Here is a 20,483-nt window from a genome sequence, read left to right as displayed (position 1 = left end):
CTCTTGTGCTGTGTAGGAAAAGATAACTGGACTTCTGATTTCTATGGGCAAGTGGTTATCCCTCTGAAATGTGGCTGGTGTGGCTGCCTTCTTTGTTGGAGTCTGAAGCATTTGCAGGTGCATGGATTCAAAATACTGGTTTTGAAACAGGAGGTGACATTAAGAAGCCAATGTTTCAAGAGCCTTTGTTTTAGTGAATTACTGATAGATTCAAAATCAAGTTGGACAAAAGCAGTACAATGGATCCAGAAGCAGATGAAATAATCTATATGTGAAAGGTATAAGAGCTGCATTTAATACCTGTTATCTGATCCATTCTAACACGCTTAGTAACTCTAAGATATGTATTCAAGAAGCTAGTGTGGGAACAGTGTGCCCAGCCAACAGCAAGGCACCATCTCCCTCCTACATCTAGGCTGTCCTGAGCAGCACCAAAAGGCTCTGAAAGGTCTCACCCTTCCAGGCCTGCAGGACACGATGTGATAAAAGACAGTACTGCGGGGCCACAAGTGGGAAAGAAGGGCTGATGGGTTTCTCTCCCACCTTCTGCACCATGGTAAGAGGGAAATGCTTCCATGGGAAACTGATCAGGGAAAGAGGACAGAAAATGCTGCATGGGAAACATCTTTAATACCTCCTAGCAGAGAAGACATGTCTGCTCAGTCATAGGAGCAAAGGTGCTCCTGAGAGGGGCCCTAGGGAAGCCTGGGGATGCTTTAGAGGACCAAAAGGGTCACCCTGACCTGTAAGTAAAGCTTCATTTTACTGTGGATTTCCTGGTAGAAGGGAGATTACTGGGGGCTTTAACCTCTCTTCACCCCTCAGCAGCAGCCTGTCCTTTAAAATGAGGGAGCACCTATGCCGGACACCACCTGCCCCTCCAGAGCAGGACCTGTCTGAGCTGTTGGAGATCTCCAACCAAAGTCTGTTGAATGACTAACTCTTGGGAAGGCAAAGGAAGACAGGAGACAGCAAGGCATTGCCACTGTTAGCCGGTGCTGGCACTGCTTGTGTCACTGATGAAGCTGCTCTGCTCTATGTGCTTTCACCGCATTTTCCCACCATAGGTCCCCCACTAACCTGGATTTAATTTTGCACCTCTGTTAGGGAAGAAGGGTCCTTTCTCTTGAATTATACCTGCATCTCCTTAATGATGGAGAAGAAAGAGGTGGGTTTTAAGAACTGAATCTTTCCTAGACAACAATATGGAAAAGTTAGCAGAGCAGTAGTTTTATTTACTCAGCTAACCAGCAGAGCTGGGGGGAAAAAAAATTAGTCGTTGTATACAGACCAGAAAGCCAGGTCAGGGAACCTTAGAAAACTTCAGAACATGCTGCATTTGAAAGGAATAGAGGATTTTTACAGAAAATGTCATTTTCTACAGCATTGGTTTCTGCTGGGTGTATATTACAATTAAGACTGAATGCAAAGAGCCACTGTTTCTTGGGAATACACTGTCATTTCCAAGCAGGTATTAATGCAAATTAATCAAACTGTAAGTGAAGCAGAAGGATTTCTGTAGGCTCCTTAAATAGTCTTGCTACTGTAGGGAAGTAGACTTCACCTAGCTGTGAAGCCCATCTGCGGAGAAAGCCTCAGCTCCTATGTCTAAGCCAATACTGATGGCACCCGTCATGCTTCATACGTAACCCAGAGTTGTTGAACACTGCGGCTTGCCCTGCTCAGACTGTTCCGCCGTGTTACAATGCTGGCGAGGTGGAGCGTGGTGAGTACTGGAACATCCCGAGACCACTGCACATGAAGTATCAGTTTAAGCCACAAGCACCGTTCATGCCTTTCTCTGTGCTTTTAAATCATCAATAAGGATGATAAAGCTGTGCAGAAAAAGTTCTGTGAGGGACTCTGCTTAAAACCAGTTAATTACATTTGCTTTCTGTTCGCCTGACCATCCTCGACTTGCTTCTCTTCTTTGATGCCACAGGTAGCAAAGAGTGTTACTCTGTGGTCTCTACACCACCCAGTATAAAATGAGTTAGCAAACAAATATCGCACAGACATGGGGTGTTCATATAAGCTGATGGCTTGTTCTGTGCTACGGCCCACAAGCATTAGCTTTACCATGTTACTGCCCAAGGTAACGTTACAGATATTCAAAAGCATATTGAGTTTGCCTTGCAGGATAAAGTTGAGGCATTGAGACACCTTCTTTCTTGTGTCTTCAGAGCCTGGGACAACTAACGAGACCCAGTAAATACATGCATTTTTGTATTTGTACATAATCACATCTTGCCTGTATATCGTTACAATACGTGGCGGAGAGACGCTCATTCGTCTCACGTAAGCGAAGTGTGTGCGATACGGTACAGCAGATAGCTTGCGTCCTCTTTCACTCTAGGTCTGGTTGGATGCGTCCTTAATCCATGGAGCCGCTTTTATCTGACTAAAATGTTCAGCAGCAGCTAACGTATATCAATGAAAAGGAAAGTGTTAATAAAACACTGGGCTCGATGATGCTCTCCGTGCACAAGCGCGCAGTGGAGCGGGAGAGGGGTGCAAGCCGCCGCCGCGGCTAGGGGAGCCCCCCACCGCTGCCCTGCACTGCTCCGAGTTTCCAAGCACAGGGGGGCTGCGCTGCACATGCCCCACCAAGGACTTTGGCAGCGGGACTCGGCAGCCCGACTCCCTCTAGCATATCTCCTGTGCTCGCTGTAACATCTGCTAGTCTTGTACGTGCATTAGTGGGTTTGGGGAGTGCTGTCCCAAGGAGATGCCACTGGGAAAAGCCAAGGAAGCAGTCTGGTCTGTAACCTGATTTGCCTTTGATAACCCCATGACTCTTGGGTGTGCTTCGTCCTCACTACGCCTGCTCTCTCTGCTATCCCGTTCCTGGTTGAGAGATGGCCACGCGACCGGCGCGCGCACTCCGGCTTCGGCCTCTCGCGCCAATCACCACCAAGCTTCAGCACCTTCACAACTTTTCCTCGGCCGTCTGACCTTATCTAGCCAAACAAAGGCCAAAAAATGAGCATTTGAGAGACCCATCAAATTTGGCAGGTATGAAGCTTCTCTTGAACCGAGAAAAAAACAAAAACAAAAACCAAGTTAAGAGTTGAAAGCAGCAGGGAACATGACAATTGGTTGACTTTGCCGTGAGCTCTTTCCACCACCATGAAACCATGTGGCGGACTTTGCAACTTTCTAACTCGTCCTATTTTCATTCCTTTTATCTCTCTCCTTTTCTGTGTCGTTTTTTGCATGACCTATAACCAAAAAGCTGACTTCTCACTGTATGTGTGTTTGGACTTTTGGCTCTTCTGCTGGCAAGTATCTAATGTTCTTCTGTGAGGCATGAGCTAACATCAATGGTAGCTGGTTGACTTGTAGTCTGGTTGTTCTTAGATGCCCTTTGTTACGTTTTTCTCTTTTTTTTACAGTTTCCCTCCTCCTTTTTCACTTTTTTCCCTCTCTGCCAGACACTTTTTTGTTGAGCCATCTTCCAAGAAAACCACACTAAAAAAAAATTAAAAAATTAAAAGCCCAACAGCAGACAACTACACTAAACAAAATAACAAAACCACACAAAGGTCACGGCAAGGTCATTTCCAAAATTATGTCACCTTGATGTCTGCTTCCAACTCTGGATTAATTCAAGGATCTACCAGTCCTTGGTTAATGTATCCAATCAATTGTGTATCTCACGCACTTGAGAAAGTTAAAAAAAAAAGAATTATGAGAAATTTTTAGAAAATCTGCATGAGCAACACCAACCCTAGTTCTGACCAAAGGGCAAAATAACTTCCCATCCATGCATGGTGCATGTTGATTTATATGAACTGGGATCCTGTAAATTATATGCTGTGCAAAATCAAAACAGCTATGTACAGTTAAATGCCCTTAAGTTACTAACTGTATGTCAAATGTCATAGGGATTGCATCTGTGTACGTATACGTTCAGCTGTATGTATACATAAATTTATTATGTATATTGTAGGGTTTTTTTTTCCTTCTTAATTTAGTTATTTTAGATTTTCCTACATGTTGAACATCATAGAGTCACTGTCTCTGGCCTGACATGCCGTTTCCTTTCTATTGCAGAACCGCATGCACGAATCACTGAAGCTGTTTGACAGCATTTGCAACAACAAATGGTTCACAGATACATCTATCATCCTCTTTCTAAACAAGAAGGACATATTTGAGGAGAAAATTAAGAAATCGCCACTGACTATCTGCTTTCCTGAATATACAGGTAACGAGAAAGCCGTGTGTCCAGGAATGCATAGCTGAGGGATCAGCTGGCTGCACAGAGCATCTCCTGTCCAGGCTGTTACGGTCAAGTATTGCAGGCAAAGAGGCTAAAGACTTCCAGAGGCACAGTTAGAGCTCCCACTGGCTTCACTGCAAGTTCTATTTCAATAAATACTCTAGATCACCCTTACCACCTCCTTGTGGCTTTTTAGTGGCCTGCAAAGTATATAGATGACTTAAATGCAAGTTCTTTACAGGCAAACAGCCACCACCGCTACTCAGGACACCTGAACTTAGCCTCACCGGTAGCTTCAACATGAAGCTATCGCCTGCACGTGTGGGGCTGGCATCACAGGCTGTGTTACAGCCTCAGGGTAGGCACAGGCAGAAGTAGCATTGCTTATGAGTAAATAATGCCCACGGCCCCTCTTTCAGGAGACACGGTGAGCTTAACCATTTCCAGCAGGTCACTGGTATCGGGGAGATGAAGAGGTAGAGGACACTGGGTTTGTTAGGCTGCGCACAGCCAGACTCTAGGTTTTGCTGTCTCATAAGGCATCGTCTTCCCTGAGCATGACAAGGGTCATCGTCCCCCCACACTCTACATGCCTGTCGCACGCTGAGAGGCTGCGGGCGCAGCCCGTTGGCAAGCACGCGGCATAGAGCACGTAGGCCATCACAGCCACGCACGCCATCAAAGCTGGCTTCAGCCCCAGCTGTAAGAAGCTCATCATGTTAGTTCAGGACATCTCTGGTTTCATCCAGCTGTTATCAAAAGAGTGGGCACTGACATCTGCCCCATGCAGCCACAGCACAGCCACAGCACAGCCATGCCCTGAATTTTGCTGGGGAGCAGGAGCCACAGCTATAACGATACTTGAAGATCAGAGCAGAGGCTCTGCAACAGGGCAGTGCTCCAGAAGCCTTCATTCATGCTGGTTGCCTGGCATCTGACCTGCTAATGATGGGAATACATCACCCATACAAAGTCTGCAGCTGCACCCTGCTGCTTCCCGCTGTATCTCACCATCTTCCACAAACCCTCATTACCATTTGGAGACTGCATAAAAATAAACTTTTATCGTCATGAATTATTTAAGCTCACCGGAGACATCTAGATGAATCAAGCTGACAGACAGAGAAGCAGATCTCTTTGTCAGGAAACATAGTTGTGAACCGGGAGTACCAAGAGTGTCACATTTCTGGGCAGGCCAACAAATTATTAACCAGAGCTTCCTATCTCCGAGCACTTGATTTTCACTGTGAATAGGCAAGAGCAATCCGTTATTGCTCCTTTGGGCTGAATGGTAAATGAACATGTTGCTGAACAACTCTGGCTGAATTCAGCAGACCATCTGCAGGCTTCCTCTCCGGGGAATGTTTGGATGTTTGTCACTAGCAGCACATTTCAGCCATCTAATCATCCCCTTGGTCCAAACAGAACCAAAATATTCCTGACACGTTTGCCTAAAATATCTAATAATGGAAATTTCAGTCTTTACAATAGAAAGCTCACAGTAATGCTAACCCCATTTTTTTCTGCTTGCAAATTAGATTGCTGCTTGTCCCCTTTTGGAAGGCTTGTAGAGCAGTTGATCACTGTCCTCTTCATAGCAGCGCTTTTATACACTGGTAGATTGTAATCATACCCTCTTCCTTTTCCTCTTTTCTCGATGAAGCAAACACGCATTTTCACTCTTTCCTCATAGATCCCATTTTGTGGACCTGATATTGTTAATCTCAACTGAGGTCTCCCAGTAACCCCACTCTGAAATAATATTCTTATGTGTTTCTGATGGCAGAGAGACTAGAAAGACAAGGAATTGAGTTTAGATATAACTTTTCACTCCCAAGCTATCCCAGTCCAAGAAGTGAATTCACCAGGGAAGGCAGACCCTCATATGTACACAGCCAAGCACTCTGCTGACCAAGTAGAGGAAAACAAGTATAGCTCAAAACTATTTTTGGAGCACTTCTGTCTCAGGCTAGGAACCAAACGAGTCCTCCCTAAAACTCAGTGCCCCCAACATGCTCTAAATTTCACTCACCGCATTGCATTAAAGTTAGCACGTGCTAGCTTTAAGCCTGGACTTCAGATCTAAGCACGCACATTAGCTTGTTCACCCATGCTTTGCTGAACATAGCTGCTCTGCAATGAAGGAAATGCAAAGGAGGACGAGCTCGCAGGATCAAGCCCTCTGTTTGCCTTGCAAATACAGTGGAAAGTGAGCCCCAAGGAAACACCTACAGTCAGCCTTGTGAAAAAGCAGCATTAAAGTTGCACTGAAGTTAAAAAGAAATATTTGATGAAAGGCTATAAATCAAATAGGGGACTTTTAACATCAAATGTTGGTTGCACAAAATGCTTTTAATAAAATGAAGCTTCAGATGTCCATTAGTTTTGCTGACTGACGGAGAATTATTAGAAGATTGCATCCACAAATGTGTTTTCTGTGGACTGGAGCACTGACTATTTCCATCTCCTTAATTCACTCATGCTTTTAACTAATCCACAATACTTAGCAAAGCAGCAGCAGAATCCAGGGCACATTTTAAACAGAGCTGGAATTAGTGGTCCCCCACTCCAGCAGAAGGAATCTAGGATCTAAATCCTCGTGTCTTTGAACAACTATGTTCTTTTTTGTAAAATACCCTCCTATGCACAGTGAGTGGATCTATTCCCACCCTCTTTACATAGATCCTAGTGCAATGGCCTGCCCACAGCAAACATGGCACTGAATTGTCTTACTTCAAGTATATTCTCAAGTTGCCTGGTCTTTATGAACTTACTTTTCCAAGCAGTAATGGATGAACAAGTGAACGCAAGTGCTTTGCCAAATCAACAGCTTCAGCTACAGCAAATCTCAACTGCAAGTAGACCTTCTCTGTGGCTCATAACAGTATCTCCCACTGATAAAGCACCATCAAGAGAGCTGGATCCAAGAGCACTAGTGGCTTTAAAAACACAGACCCTTCTGGGGGTCAGGGTAACCAGCACGTAGCAGTACACAGCAGTGGCTGCACTCCACCTCAGGGCATGAAATTAAGTTTAGTAGATCTAAACAGTTGGCCACGTGAAGCCATGTGTGTGTTAACCAATTCTGAGTCTGGCCAAAGGACAATTTTTGCATGACTGCTGTTAAGTTATTTTAACAAAAAACATGATATGTGTAAGAGAAAAGGTTTGAACCAAACGTTTATACACATCAAACCCAGAAACTCCTTAGCCACAGCCCTAGCAGAGGGTACCCAATATTAAGTCATCAAAAAGAGGTACATTTCTGCATAAGCATTTCTTTGAACAATGTCCTCTCTGTCACACAGGCTTGATCTTTTCACGTCCTTTTCTCTTAGAAATTTAGGGATGGGAGGGCACATTACAAACTATGACCCTGAATTCCTGGGCAATTTAGCTCAACTTCTTCATCAAAAGCTGAACTTTGATCCAAAGTTCAAAAACGCAAAAGTTGGCTATGGTAGATGCTATTTGCACCCTACAGGCGGGACTGCTTTAACAGGCTCTTTCTCCTTTCCCCTTGGCTCTCTTGTAGGCCCAAACTCTTTCACTGAGGCAGTGGCATACATCCAGGCTCAGTACGAGAGCAAGAACAAGTCCCCCAACAAGGAGATCTACACGCACATCACCTGCGCCACCGACACCAACAACATCCAGTTCGTGTTCGACGCCGTCACGGACGTCATCATCGCCAACAACCTGCGGGGCTGCGGACTCTACTGAGCCCCGCTCATCTCCCTCCTCTCCTCGCACACTCCAGGAACGCCCTCCGGTCCCGCGGACAGGTTCTCTTTCTTTCTTTTTTTTCCTCCTCAGAAGATGAAGAAGAAAGACGTAACCCCCACTTTTTGCCCCAGAAGCCTTTGCAGCAAGTTCTGCTTTCCCCTGCCCTGTTTTTTTTTTTTTTTTTTTTTTGGTTGGTTGGTTTTTTGGGGTTTTGTTCATTCCCACGTTGTCTCTTTCTATTCCTCCATTCCGAGAAGGCAGCCAGTTCACAGTGCTGTAGAGGGAACTAATGCAGTTCCCACAAAGTGCATTTCAGTTGCCAAAAAAACAAAAATATTTCATTTATAAAAGAAGAAAAATTCAAAGCCTTAAAATATTTGCCAGCAACAGCGTAGTTTGGAACAGAAACTTTTTTTTCCTTAAAATTAGGGGATATTTTTAAATTCTATTATTTATCTTTTTTTTTAATTACTATTACTTGTGGAAGTACTAGACAAACATAATCATTTTGAGAGTACCGTATGGCTCCAGTTCCTATCCCCAAGCTGGAGGGGTCAGTGTTGAACACAGCCACAGCAGCCTGGATTTGTATGTTAATCGTTTTTTTTTCAGACAGCTATTTGAACAAGTAAAACAGCCATATGGAGTTTTGCTGGTGTCTCTAAGTAAGACAGACACAGTAACAAAATCTACTAAGCATTATCTAAAAGCATTCATTACTGATAACAGTTTTACCTCAAGTTTCCAAAATTAATGTTAAAGTACGTCTAGTGAGTTCAGTAACCCATTTCTTACTCACGCCTGCCTTTACGCGCTTCACTCGATCCCATGGACCTACTGCACCGAGCGGGGTGGTTGCGAGAGCTTCATTTTACCCGCTCCAGCGGGACAGGACCTCAGCAGCAGGGCTGGTCCGCGTGCCGCTGGGCACAGCCACAACGCCCCGGCGTGTCGCCGGCTGCGCGACTAAGTGGCCACGCTGCCCCGGGGGTTGCTGCTCCTAGCATTTCTTTCCAAGCTTCAGCCCTTAAGATGGCTGGGTGCACCAGAAATCTTTAGCCATGGCCTCTAGCAGTCAAGGTTGTTCATTTAATTATCAAAAGCTCAGACAGGTGATTTTGGAAATTTTGTCAAGCTTAGGTGACAGCAGGGCACTTGGGAGCCTCTCAGCTCTTATTTGCACCTTGGCCTTAGATAAACGCCCATATAAACCTGGCCTTGCACTCCCAGTGTCCTCAGCCCGACCAGAGACATGCCACTTGCCCATGTTGCATCTCAGCTGTGCAGTCAGAGGAGACGACGCTAGGTTTAGTGTCTCCAGTCAGGTCATTTCTTTACCAGTATCTAAAATGAGGGGGATGGTTTGTAGTCTGGCTATTTAATGGAAAGGGAAGACTCAGGGAACTGTTTTGATCCAAGTGTTGGAAATAGGAAGGAAAAGTGTAAGGAAGAGAGGGATGGAAGAAATGGTAGGAGGGAAAGGTGTGGAAATGGCAAGAGTAACACCCAGCAGAACAAAACACGTAGGCACGGAGGAAGGATAAACAAGATTGGTTCAGGATGGGATGGGGTACCTGTGGCCATCAACAGCCTGCTGTCCCCAAGAGTACCAAGTGCCAGTGGGACAGGGATAGCTGGGGCGAAGGTGGAGAGGGAATGTGAGCGGTTGGGAGTGCCCCTGCTGCCATTGAGAACGTGGAGGAGCCTATAAGGCTCCATCTCAAAAGCTTGTTTTGTAGCTGCAGGAGACAGTCACCTCCAGGTCCTACTCTGCATGGCAGCTGGGGGGCAGGTGGGCACCTGCTGATCCCTCCCTCTTTACTATGTTTCTTCAAGTTCCTGATCCTGAATGATGTGAGCCTTACTGAGACAGCCACAAGTGGAGCTGTCCTCTCTTGGGAGCCAGGGAGAGGGGTTTCATTCAGATCTCACAAGGTCAGAGTTTTGTTCAGTGGCATGTCCAAGAAGGTGAATATCTCTATTTTCTTACTGTGCTCATCAAAGAAAGGCAGCATGAGAACAGGCCAGAGTAACACAGCACAAAGGCAAGAGGCCAGGCGAGCATCAGTGGGTGAGAGTCAGTGAAAGAAAGAGGTATGGTGGGAAGGGATGGAGAGGACCGGAGCGGGGAAGTTGGGCAGTTTGGGACAGAAATTGCAGAAGGGAGATGAGTCAGGTTGAGGCAGCAGAGAGGAAGAAGAAATGGGAAGAGAAGAGCCTGTGGGAGGCCGGAGGAGCCTCCCCATCAGAGGTTTGGATCTGCTAGGGAAAGCACTTGTGGGACATCTGGGACAACCAGTGACGTAAGTCGGGAACACCCCAGGACAAACAGGGCACTGCCTTCAGAGAAAAACCAAGTGGCTGTCACCAGTCAAACCTGATCATTGGTCAGCATGGTTTATAGTTGTGTTAATAATCCCCAAAATAGCGTTAAATTATAAAACAGTATTTAGTATTGTACAGTCAGGACTCACTGTTGCTCTGCTGGGCACTAACAGCAATAACACCAAGTCTCTCTGCCTCGCTCTGCTCTGGCAGGAGGGAATAAACCACTTTTCTTTTCACCATCTCAGCCTTAAAATACCTCCCAACAGTCAGCTTCCATGGAGAGCTGGCTAGCAGCAAAGCTAGGAACCCCTCGCTGCTCCTTAAACCACAGGTTCCTACGTGCTCGCTGCACATCTTGTTTCCCAGGCCCCAGCACATCTATCAGCTCCACTTCGTGCCAGCACACTCCACTGTACAACTTTAAACCAAAGGAATAATAAACACAAGGCCTCTGCACAAAAATGGATTTGTTTTAGCTTATGATTTTCAAAGTCAATAGGAAGCATGTGCCTAATTCTCTTTGGCTCCTTAGAAAGTACCAGCCGCATGACCCAACCTTGAAAAGATTTATATGCATGCCAAGATAAAAATCGAGGGAATGACAGTAAAATGCAACAATTAGTTTGTTTTTGCAGGAAAAGGCATTCAGGAGTTTGCATAGATAGACAGCACAAAAAAAAAAAAAGAAAGAAAGAAAGAAAGAAAAAGAAAGAGAGACACATATGACTCGGATCTCTTCCTCAATTTCCACTCATTCCCAAATCAAACTTTCTTTCTGCATGTCCTCTGCTGACTTCAGAAGCTGTCTTACTCCAGATGAAAGTTGTGCTGCTGTCTGAGGCTATCTAATTAGTTTGATTAATTGATTGCAAAGCAATTAATTGCTTTGCTATTCAGGACAATAAAACATTGCAATTGGATGATGCTTCTGCCCCCAAAAGAGGCAGAACATTAACCACTGGAGTGATCCAGAACAACAAAAGAGAGAGTCCTGGAGTCTGGCCTTGTGCAGGTATCTTGGCAGGCACTGGGAAACTGGTGTCACCCATGACCCGCCACTTTTGGGTGATGTAAATTTGCACTGATTAGGTTAAAAAGCTGAATGCTACACAATCCCTATGTAACTACTAAACACAAAATGAAATACCAAAACTGTACACTGTAGAGCACTAATGACTTACTCTAGCAGCAAAGCAGATCTTTACTAAACTCTATCAGAAGAATTTGATTGGTAGGTAGTACTAGGCACTAAAAGGTCTGAGATTTTTTAGATTTCCACTCCTTCTTGTGGGGGAAATTTTATTCTATTTAGTAAGTAAGAGACACTGTTCCCAGTGAAGATAGCAACAAGCCAAGACTCATAGAGTGCGCAGGAATCTTTTGGTGATGTAAATTTAAGTTACCTCAAATGCAAACTCTTCTAAATGCAGCTGTCTCACCAGTCCCAGCACTGTGCTCTTCCAGCATTTGCTGAGCTGGATTCAGGTGACCTGAGCTCTGAAATGTGGCCTGGGAGGTCCAACCCCCTGTCCCGCCCCTGCCCACCTGCAGCTTTGGCAAATTCCCTGGTCCCTCTGCTTCAGCTTCCTAGGGAATATTGGCTATAATCAATGCCTGGTGTTCCACAGGGATAAAAGGGAGACAATATTGACATACTGAGCCTTTTCTTTCATTTTCTTTGGCATATTGTATGTCTAAAACTTCATTTCAGCTGCTGCTGATGACATTCCCTCCCTCATGTAAGTGTCGTGAGGATTAACTGACAAAGCTTTGAAACAGGATCTGAAAGATGAAATGCTTTGAGTGTTAAACACTACTATTTTTCCCACTTGATGGCCTTGTATAGATTTTTTGTCTCCAGAAAGCCTGCCAAAGTGTTACTCATCTTTGGAAGCTTGCATTCCTCCCATGTCTTTTCTGACAGATACGCCTTTTGCAGACAGTATTTTGTCCAGGGCTTTTTCTTATTCCTAAATAATGGCAATCATTGCAGGAATTGCCTAGAAAGAAAACCTAGAAATGCATCCTACCTGTTCAAAAGTTCTCTTCTTAATAACCCTTCATGTTGTGAAATTGTAACGTTCCAAATCCAAAACACCGGGCCCCAGAATTGTTTTTAGTTCACAGTCACCACGTAGCAGCATGGTACAGTGGCAACAGAAGTCATGCTGGGGCATGGGCCACGTGTTTGAAAAGCACAATGATTCACGCATTTGAAAGAGCTACATATACACCTTGCTGCCCTTCAAAGCTAATGTGGAAATTTGCACCTTTTTCGGAAAGCCTGCCAATTGCTTGAGAGATGTAGAGGTTTTTTAATGATGCGAATCACTGGTTCAAAAGCAGCATCCAAGGGGCATCACACTAAAAGCAGCATTAACCGCTCACAATGAGCTTCAGACAGCAGCAGAAAGGAAGCATGCAGAAAAAAAAGCCCTCCACTTGCCACATCTGCAATCTCTCTCAGATGCCTGGATCAAGGACACATAAAAGCTACGCCGCTTTACATCCGCTGAGAGCGTAGCCCTGAATCTAGGGAAATATGCAATTAGCTCAGCGGTGTCTTTTCCATGAAAAGGGATTTCAAGTTGGGGGAGGTTTGTGCTAAGTGGAATATCTTGTGAAGTATTCCCAGAGCTCTGAATGGCCTCCGGAGAGGAAACTCTTTAATCAGGTGTATTAGTTAGATGCTAAAATCAGACATTGCAAATAGCTCCCTTATTTAAAGAACAATTTAAATAAAACATAGAAGTCTGCAGATGAGTTTTAGGCTGGTGCAGCTGCATGCCAAGCACCTGAGCGCACACGCTCCTCGCGTAGGGAGGTGCTGCTCCTTGGGAAGATGCAAGAGCTGGGCTCATTACGAGAACTAGCAACGAACACGCAACCAGGAAAAACACATTAAAATACACAGATTTCCAAGGCCAGTTTGTCTCTAGCAAGCAGAGTTCGCGCTCTCACTTTCCAATATGGCCCGAGGAGCCCAGTCTAGAGTCGGGGAAGCATGAAAGATCCGCAAGGCCATCTGGCCTGTCCGTCTGCTAGCACAGGACAGCTCCCTACTGCCTCTTCCCCAGTGCAGTGTCCGATGAATGTGACACTGGTTAGGTAGCTTTCCACTACCTCCCTCTGAAAAACTCTTCCCACTCTCTCTCTCTTTTTTGCATGATAATTAGCTTTTTCCCAGTTTTCCTCCCATCACCTCTCTGGACAGGTTCAGATTGTGGTCACCTTTGGTCGAGACTCAGCTGATAATATCACCAGCTTTCCCAGGCAGGCATAAGCACACAGGGCCAAGCTCAGCTTGATGGTGGCACACACTGTGCTTAGCACCCAGCTGGCCACCTAGTACCTCCGCCGGAGGAGAACAGCCTCATGAGAGAAGGCTATAGTATCTCCTCAGTCAATAGGATTTTGTTTTAAAGGACACTGAAAGCCTGTTACTCGCAGAGGTTAATAACCTAAGAGCTGATTCACCCTCTGGACTCAGAGAAGGTGCCTTTCTTCATCTACATCACTTGCAAGTGAGTTTACAATTTTCTGAGTTGCCTGAAGTTAGTCAGGGGGAATTCACATCTTAGAAAATACCCAAATAAGCAGAGAGCTGCAGTCTGCTACAGAAAATCAATTCTGCACAGTAGTAAAGCATTATTAGGAGCAGTCTATAATGTTCTGTACAATAAAATCTATCTGGCATATTTAAGCTATGATAGTATAAATAAGTCTATTGCTTGCCTGCAAGTTAACAGGCTGTTTTCAGGCCAGGAATCCAATCTCCATGTAAAGTGAGAGGTTAGAATTGGATGTACAGATGTCCTTTTGCCAACAAATCCCAATTGGTCCAGACTATACTACATAATTTAAAGCATCAGACAGTCCCTCCAAGTGCAGCACGTTCCCTGTAGTTCTGCACAGGACAAGATGTCCAGCTCAACCATGGGATGGCAGAAATCACCAGCTGGGACTTATGCAGTGGATGCTGTTAACCTTACAACCTAGTCTAGGAGACGGGTCAGAACGCTCTGTGGCCGAAGTGCCTCCTACTGAAGCCAGTGAGATATTTGTCATCGACTTCTTGGGAGCAAGGCTGACCATTAATCCAGTTAACTAGAGAAGCTTAGTACTAGTATGTCTATGTCCGTAGGCCAGCCAGTACGACATCAGGCTTACAACCAGTATTTCTATGACCGTTTCTAAATTTTCTAAAATACTCTTTAAAGATGAGGTGCTTGGAAGTGTTGAGATCAATAGCGATACTGCTAGTGAACATCATCCTGAATCGAGCTTTGAGAGAGACCCAAACCCGCCACATGCTCGCAGTGCCACCTGACCGGCACAGCCCAACGCACGCGTTTCCTAACAAGAAAGTTGAGACGTGGTCCACTCTACCCAAAAGTATGGGCCATGTTCTGGCTGCTATTTCATTTCTCCTGAGGAAAGAGCAGACAGAAACACTCGCCCAAGATACCCAGAGATGCGAGGGTACATTATAGCTTCCAAGCTCTTGTAATGATACGCTATAATTGATGTTGACAGATATAGGTACGTGACCTATATAAGAGATTGTGCTGAGAGCATGGTTAGAAAAAATGACTTCTCATAGGAACACTTGTGCCCAAACCAGCAGCCTGTGAACTCCCTGGAGAGAGCTTTATTCATGCTGTAAAGTATAGCGAACACAGGCAAGCTACGGAGAGCGCTCCTCTCTTGAAAGCTGATGTGATAATAACAGGGTGAGGAAGGAAACCTCCCTGCTGACACCCGGCAGGTCGGAGGGCAGGGGAGGAAACCAGCACCCGTGGGAATGGGAAGGCTGGTCCTTTGCCTGATCCTTCTGTAGCAGCAGGAGAGGGCTGTGGTTTGCAGTGTTGCCCTGCAAATTCCCCTTCCTCCCCGAAAAGTCAGGAATCACAGACACATTGGATAACTTGGCAGTTCCCGGCAGAGGGAAGAGGGAGACGGAGACAGGAGGTAGCGGGCTGGGAAGCAAGCCGGGCGTTTGCTGCCACAGCCCCTCTCCCACACCCGTGCCTTTCGAGGTTAGCTCAGCGACCAAAACCTAACTGCCTGGTGATGCTGGCAAGTGACTGTGTCAAAATCAAGATCGCGGCAATGATTTTCACTACTGCCCAGGAGTAACCAGCTTGTCCAGTGCTGGAGCAATTCAATGGCACTGACAGCCTGGAGAGCTCGCGGGGCTTTGCACTTCCCCATCGCAGCCCCAACCAGCCTCAGGGCTGCGTCACCCCTCGCGTTTTCTAGGGGCTCCCGTTTTTCAGGGCTGTCCCCCAGCGTGGGAGCAGCACGCGGGGCTGGCTCCCAGCACGGCGCCTCCCTGCACAGCCCCGCGCCAGCCCGCAGGCTGCTGCTGCCCCCCAAACAGCTTCGTCCCCTTCCGCTGAAGCCTCCAGTCCATTCCAAAAGCAAATAAGGCTGCTTAAAGACAGGCTGCTACCCCGTTAGACAGCCCCTTCCCCAGTTTAGCATCCTCCTCTCTACACTTCTCTCCCCCGCTCCGCCAGCCAGGCCTTTGCTTGCAGCAAGGTCACAGCCGCGTTCCCCCACCTCCGTTTCACCCTTCAGCTCGACACAGGAACAGGGACTCGCACCGCGAGCCGCTCTCAGCGGGCTCCAGTGAGCCGCCGGCCCTCTTCCACCCTCCTCGCTCTCCTCCTCTGCCATGTCTCCACCACCGATTTCTTTTCAAAGGATCGCCGGAGTCCGCCACGATTTTTTTCTTGTGCCAGTTTCTCGCTGTGAATCATTTCTCCTGCATGTTTGATGGCCCAAACTGTATTAACTGTAATTTTGTACGAAGAGTGACTGTCCATTGGTTTAATAGAATGTTAGTTATTGTAATAATTTATTGGCTGTCAGTAATGTATTTATTAGTTACAAAAATGTTAATAAAGTGCCAGCTCTTTTCTAGTGTGAGAGGGTTTTTATTGCGTCTCCTTTGAGTGTGTTCAATGTCTTGCAGCTGTTGTTTACTGTACTTTCACTCCACGCATGCACATCTGCAACACCTGCACATGCTTTCATAACTCCCGCAAAGGCGGCGGAGGTGCAGAGAGACGTCCGTTATCTGCCGCGTCGTCTTTCTCCTGCAGGTAAGGAGGTTGAACAGGATGCGACCACAGGGTATTTATTTTATACCAGTGTTTAGTTTTCTTTTTTTTTTTTTTCTCAAAGTTGAAAAACGACTTTACCATGGTTTGCGCTTTCTCCTTGGCTGTTTGAAATTAGACTTTTTCCCTTCTAAAACTCCTCAGCCCTGTTTTTATGTCAGCAAGCTCAGAAATATGTTCACGAATGACTGCTGTCAACACCAGAGTGTGTCTGTGCATCTTACCTCCAGCGCGGTCCAGAGAGCTGCAACCACTTAGTGCAAATGGTGCCAGCCCCGCACGGTCCTAGTGCTGGGCTGATCACCGCTGACGAGGCTCAAACCCTACTGAGAAACCGCTCCTTCCTCACAGCAAACCGCACCAGCACTAGCTTGTGCGCAGCGAGCTCACGCGTCAGGCTCCGGATGGACATTTGTTCTCGGGATACCTTGGATATTTAACGGGACCACCCGCAAGGCATCGCCTTACTGCCCACGCTGTTAGACCACACTTTGGCGCCTGTCCGTTGGCACCCGGCTGATTTTGTCCCTCGCGCTGCATTTGGTGCAAACCCGAAGCAGCCGGGCAGGCGTCGTGCTGCGCTGCACTGCGCAGCCCAGGCCCTGCCGCGGGTGCCGGCTCGCCGGGGGCGTCCTCGCCCGGCAGCAGCTCAAGGCTCTGCACTTCCAGAGTGGTCCAAAGCCACAGGTTTCAACACAGTGGCTGCTTTTTCTTCAATAGGTAACCTGCCACTTCATGGGCAGCTTTAGCAGCCCATGATGAAAAGCTGCAAGTTCCTCCCAAAAGCAGAGAGTTACAACTCGGTTCTGAGCTGCTTCAGAGAAGGGCACATGCACTGGCAAGAGCGCGACCGAACGGCAGCAGTGATTTGTGCGTTCCTCAGTTGTGGAGCCGTGATGGAGCATCAACTTCCAGCGTGGGCCTAAAGATTTGATCATTTGGTGTGATCACTGTTTACTCTAAAATAAGCATCTGCATGAAAACCATTTAAATGCAAGTGCGTCATTGATAAAATACAGTGATTTTTCCAGGTAGGTAGCATGTCCGGCTGCAGTATCTGCTCAATATCTTAGAAATTTCTAAGTTGTTTGCTTGTTATCAGAGTAACCCTGCTGCTGCATTTTCTCCTCCAATATTTTGGTTGCAAATCTGTTACAAGTAGGAAGTTGCTCATTTCTTTCCCACCATCTCTTAGTGTGAGCCTTGCATGCACTCAGGGAAAATAGCTATTTCTGCTTCATTTCAGTAAATCATACTTTTTACCCATTACAGTATCACAAACTTGGAGTACTTTCTGTCCCTTTAAAATAACAGAAGTGCCATCTTTTCCTTCTATATTTAAACCAAAGGTCTTCCATTATTTGCAGCATGAATTAGAAATCAAGAATAGGAACTTGAAGAAAACAAGGCAAAATTTTCCATAAACCTCAGCATAAGAAAAACTGAATGTTCTCCTTACTGATTCCACCAATTTACAGTGATATAACTTCAATTTAATCTGTTCTCAGATGCACATTCTCATACAGCCCATCCTGCAGATAAGACAGAATAATGGCCAGTTCTGGAGAAGAACAAATTCTATTAAAAAGTCCTTTCTCTTTGAACAATTCCACCTTGGATTTTTAGAAGTTTCCTCTGGGATGCCATCCTGTCCAGACCTTTTGCATGGATACCCAGGGCTCAGAAGTTATCAGTTATTTCCATTGCGCTTGGGACCTTTGCTCTCCCAGATACGTCCTTTGTTTCCTCCACCAACAATACCATTCCTCCTCTTTTTTCTTTTTGATATTTATAATTCATTTTTGTAACATATGAGACAACATAGGGGATGAACAAGGAAGTAAAAACTACCCAGATCAGCTGCCATCAAAATCTCAAGGCCCAGCATTTTTGCAAAGGCCATTTGCTTGTCACATGAAGAAAAGTCATATCCATTTATGGCGACTTCTCTTTGTTTTTGTGAATAGAATTTTTTAAAAATAAGGATCAAATAAGGTCAAATAAGCTTTGGAAAGTGACGGCTCCACTTTCATAGCTACTCTTTGTCAAGCAAAAGACAGTGTAATCTCAAGGTTAGGCGCCTATTAAGAGAAAATCAGACATCTGCTAAATTTTGCAGGCAGCATCTACAGTTGAACCATAGCTAATAAAATGATTCACTAATAAAATATTCATGATAAACTTGAAAATGTGTGATTGAATCGTCATTTCAGTAGCAAACAAGCATGTTTTCCTGACTCTGAAGCCCCCGTTGCGCCACCAGCAGAAGGGAGCTGGCGGGCTGGCTGGAACACGCGCGCAACAGGAGGAGTTTTCCAGCCGGCTGCTGTCTCAGAGCACGCCTCAACGCTCCTTCTTGCTCTCGCGCTTCGCACAGTACTTTCCTAAAGAGCTGGGTCTTGCTTTGCGAGTGGCAGGTAGCAAAGGCAGGACTTTAACTGCTCATCCCCAAAAATCGGTAAGAGGCAGAAATCAAAAGTTTTTACCTTGGACTTTACTAGTTTCCTGTTTTGTGTGGGTAGTTTGGCAGGTACAATAGTCAATCAGGAGAATATCATCCCCTTGAAAAAGTGGATGGACTGCCTAAAATTTCTCCCCAATCTTCAGTGAAACAATAGGAAATGTCTTTGTTTAAGAACAAGTTAATGATGGAGAAAAGAGTTTTTGAGAGCTCCTGCAGAACCATATCTATTCTAACCAGTTGCACCGCCGCACTCCCACCCTTTGCACTAACAGCTAGCGCACGCAACTGGCCATGGAGAGACATCTTGCAGCAATTTAAGCAAAGCATTAAAATACTCACTCTGCTTCCTGGTGTGGCAACTAATTCGGAGTAGGCTGGCATCATCTGCTCTTTCCACTGTTCTTTCCCTCTCTCCTGTCTGCTCTCCCCTCCTTCCTGGTAACAACTTCTGTGGCATGGTGGAAACAGGCTTTACGTGATGTTTGCCTACAAGCAGAAGGACAATGCATTAAGAAGCTGCAACTCGTAGCGAATCACCTCTGTCCATGTTCCTGCTAAAACTCTTCCAGGCTTAACATCTCCCCAGAGCAGCATGCTCAGGAGAGCTGTGAGATGGGCTAGCGGAAAGCAGCTGTATTTATTTCCTATGTGCAGCAGTGCTGGGATTTCTTAGCAATGACCTGGCTGTTACCATGGCATTTTCGAAGATGAAGATTTCTCAAGGGGTGTAAGGGTCCAGCTGGACTATGAGCTCCCCCAGCCTCTGGGGAATCTCAAGCCATGTGCTTGAGCAGCAGTCTTGCTGGAAGAGCACTGAGGTGTTTGGCTAACAAGTAACCTGCTGCCACAAATCCACCTAAATCCCCATACCCAGTGCTTCCCCGTGGCTGGCTGCTCTGTCCTTCGTCTTGGCTCTGTGAACAACTCTTCGGGTGCTCCCAAGCCCCGAAGATGCGTCAATCCAGAGACAAACAGCGAGACTGAAGGGCTGTGGCTGCAGTCCCATTTCCCAGTCCTCTGCATTTAGGCAGGTGACGAGCAAACTACCACGTTTTTTCCCTATTCTTTGAAGCTCCAAGTATGGGGCTTTGCTAGGAGCAGACCATCAAGAGGCCCCACGGAGAGGAGCGGCTGGAGGCCGCAGCACGGGGCAGGCTCAGCGCTGTGTGTGGGAATCCTGCTTGCTAAGACCTTCCCTGCTCCTCCAGCCTGCCTTGACCTGAGGAGAACACATCACCTTCTCCTCAGCCTTTGCAACCATCTCATGTTTATCACTGCCTTGTTTTAGAGATTTTGCTTTCTAACCATTTCAGTTTGGAAAAGGTTCTCCTCTCCTCTATCTAACTCTCTCTTTCTCTTTGCCTTTCTCTCTCCCTTTTCCTCCCTACATGCTCCCTGTTGCAGAACCGCATGCACGAATCTCTCATGCTCTTCGACTCCATCTGTAACAACAAATTCTTCATTGATACCTCCATCATTCTCTTCCTCAACAAGAAAGACCTATTTGCTGAGAAGATCAAGAAATCACCTCTGACTATCTGCTTCCCTGAATATACAGGTATGTGCTGCGGCTGACGGCTGCCCAGCCTGCCCGGGGCAGGAAGGAGCAGTG

At 46.2% G+C, this 20,483-nt stretch overlaps 1 protein-coding gene across 2 annotated transcripts in view; it reads left to right on the top strand.

Annotated features, from left to right (window-relative positions):
* The window catches only part of GNAO1 (G protein subunit alpha o1), a 157,749-nt gene that overhangs the window by 134,627 nt on the left and 2,639 nt on the right, over positions 1-20,483 (top strand). Inside the window, exons 7-8 of one of the 2 annotated variants that reach the window (XM_062586820.1) lie at positions 4,057-4,210; positions 7,761-16,203. In XM_062586820.1, coding sequence (XP_062442804.1) covers positions 4,057-4,210; positions 7,761-7,948 — 342 coding nt within the window. In that variant the 3' untranslated portion in view covers positions 7,949-16,203. Of the gene's footprint in view, positions 1-4,056; positions 4,211-7,760; positions 16,204-20,275; positions 20,430-20,483 lie in introns of those variants that run through there. The other variant, XM_062586821.1, reaches the window with a different exon arrangement.

Source organism: Rhea pennata, chromosome 13, assembly GCF_028389875.1.
Source record: "Rhea pennata isolate bPtePen1 chromosome 13, bPtePen1.pri, whole genome shotgun sequence".
NCBI classification, from domain to species: domain Eukaryota; kingdom Metazoa; phylum Chordata; class Aves; order Rheiformes; family Rheidae; genus Rhea; species Rhea pennata.
Note: the sequence above shows the minus strand (reverse complement) of the source record. Positions and strands in the feature narration are given on the sequence as shown.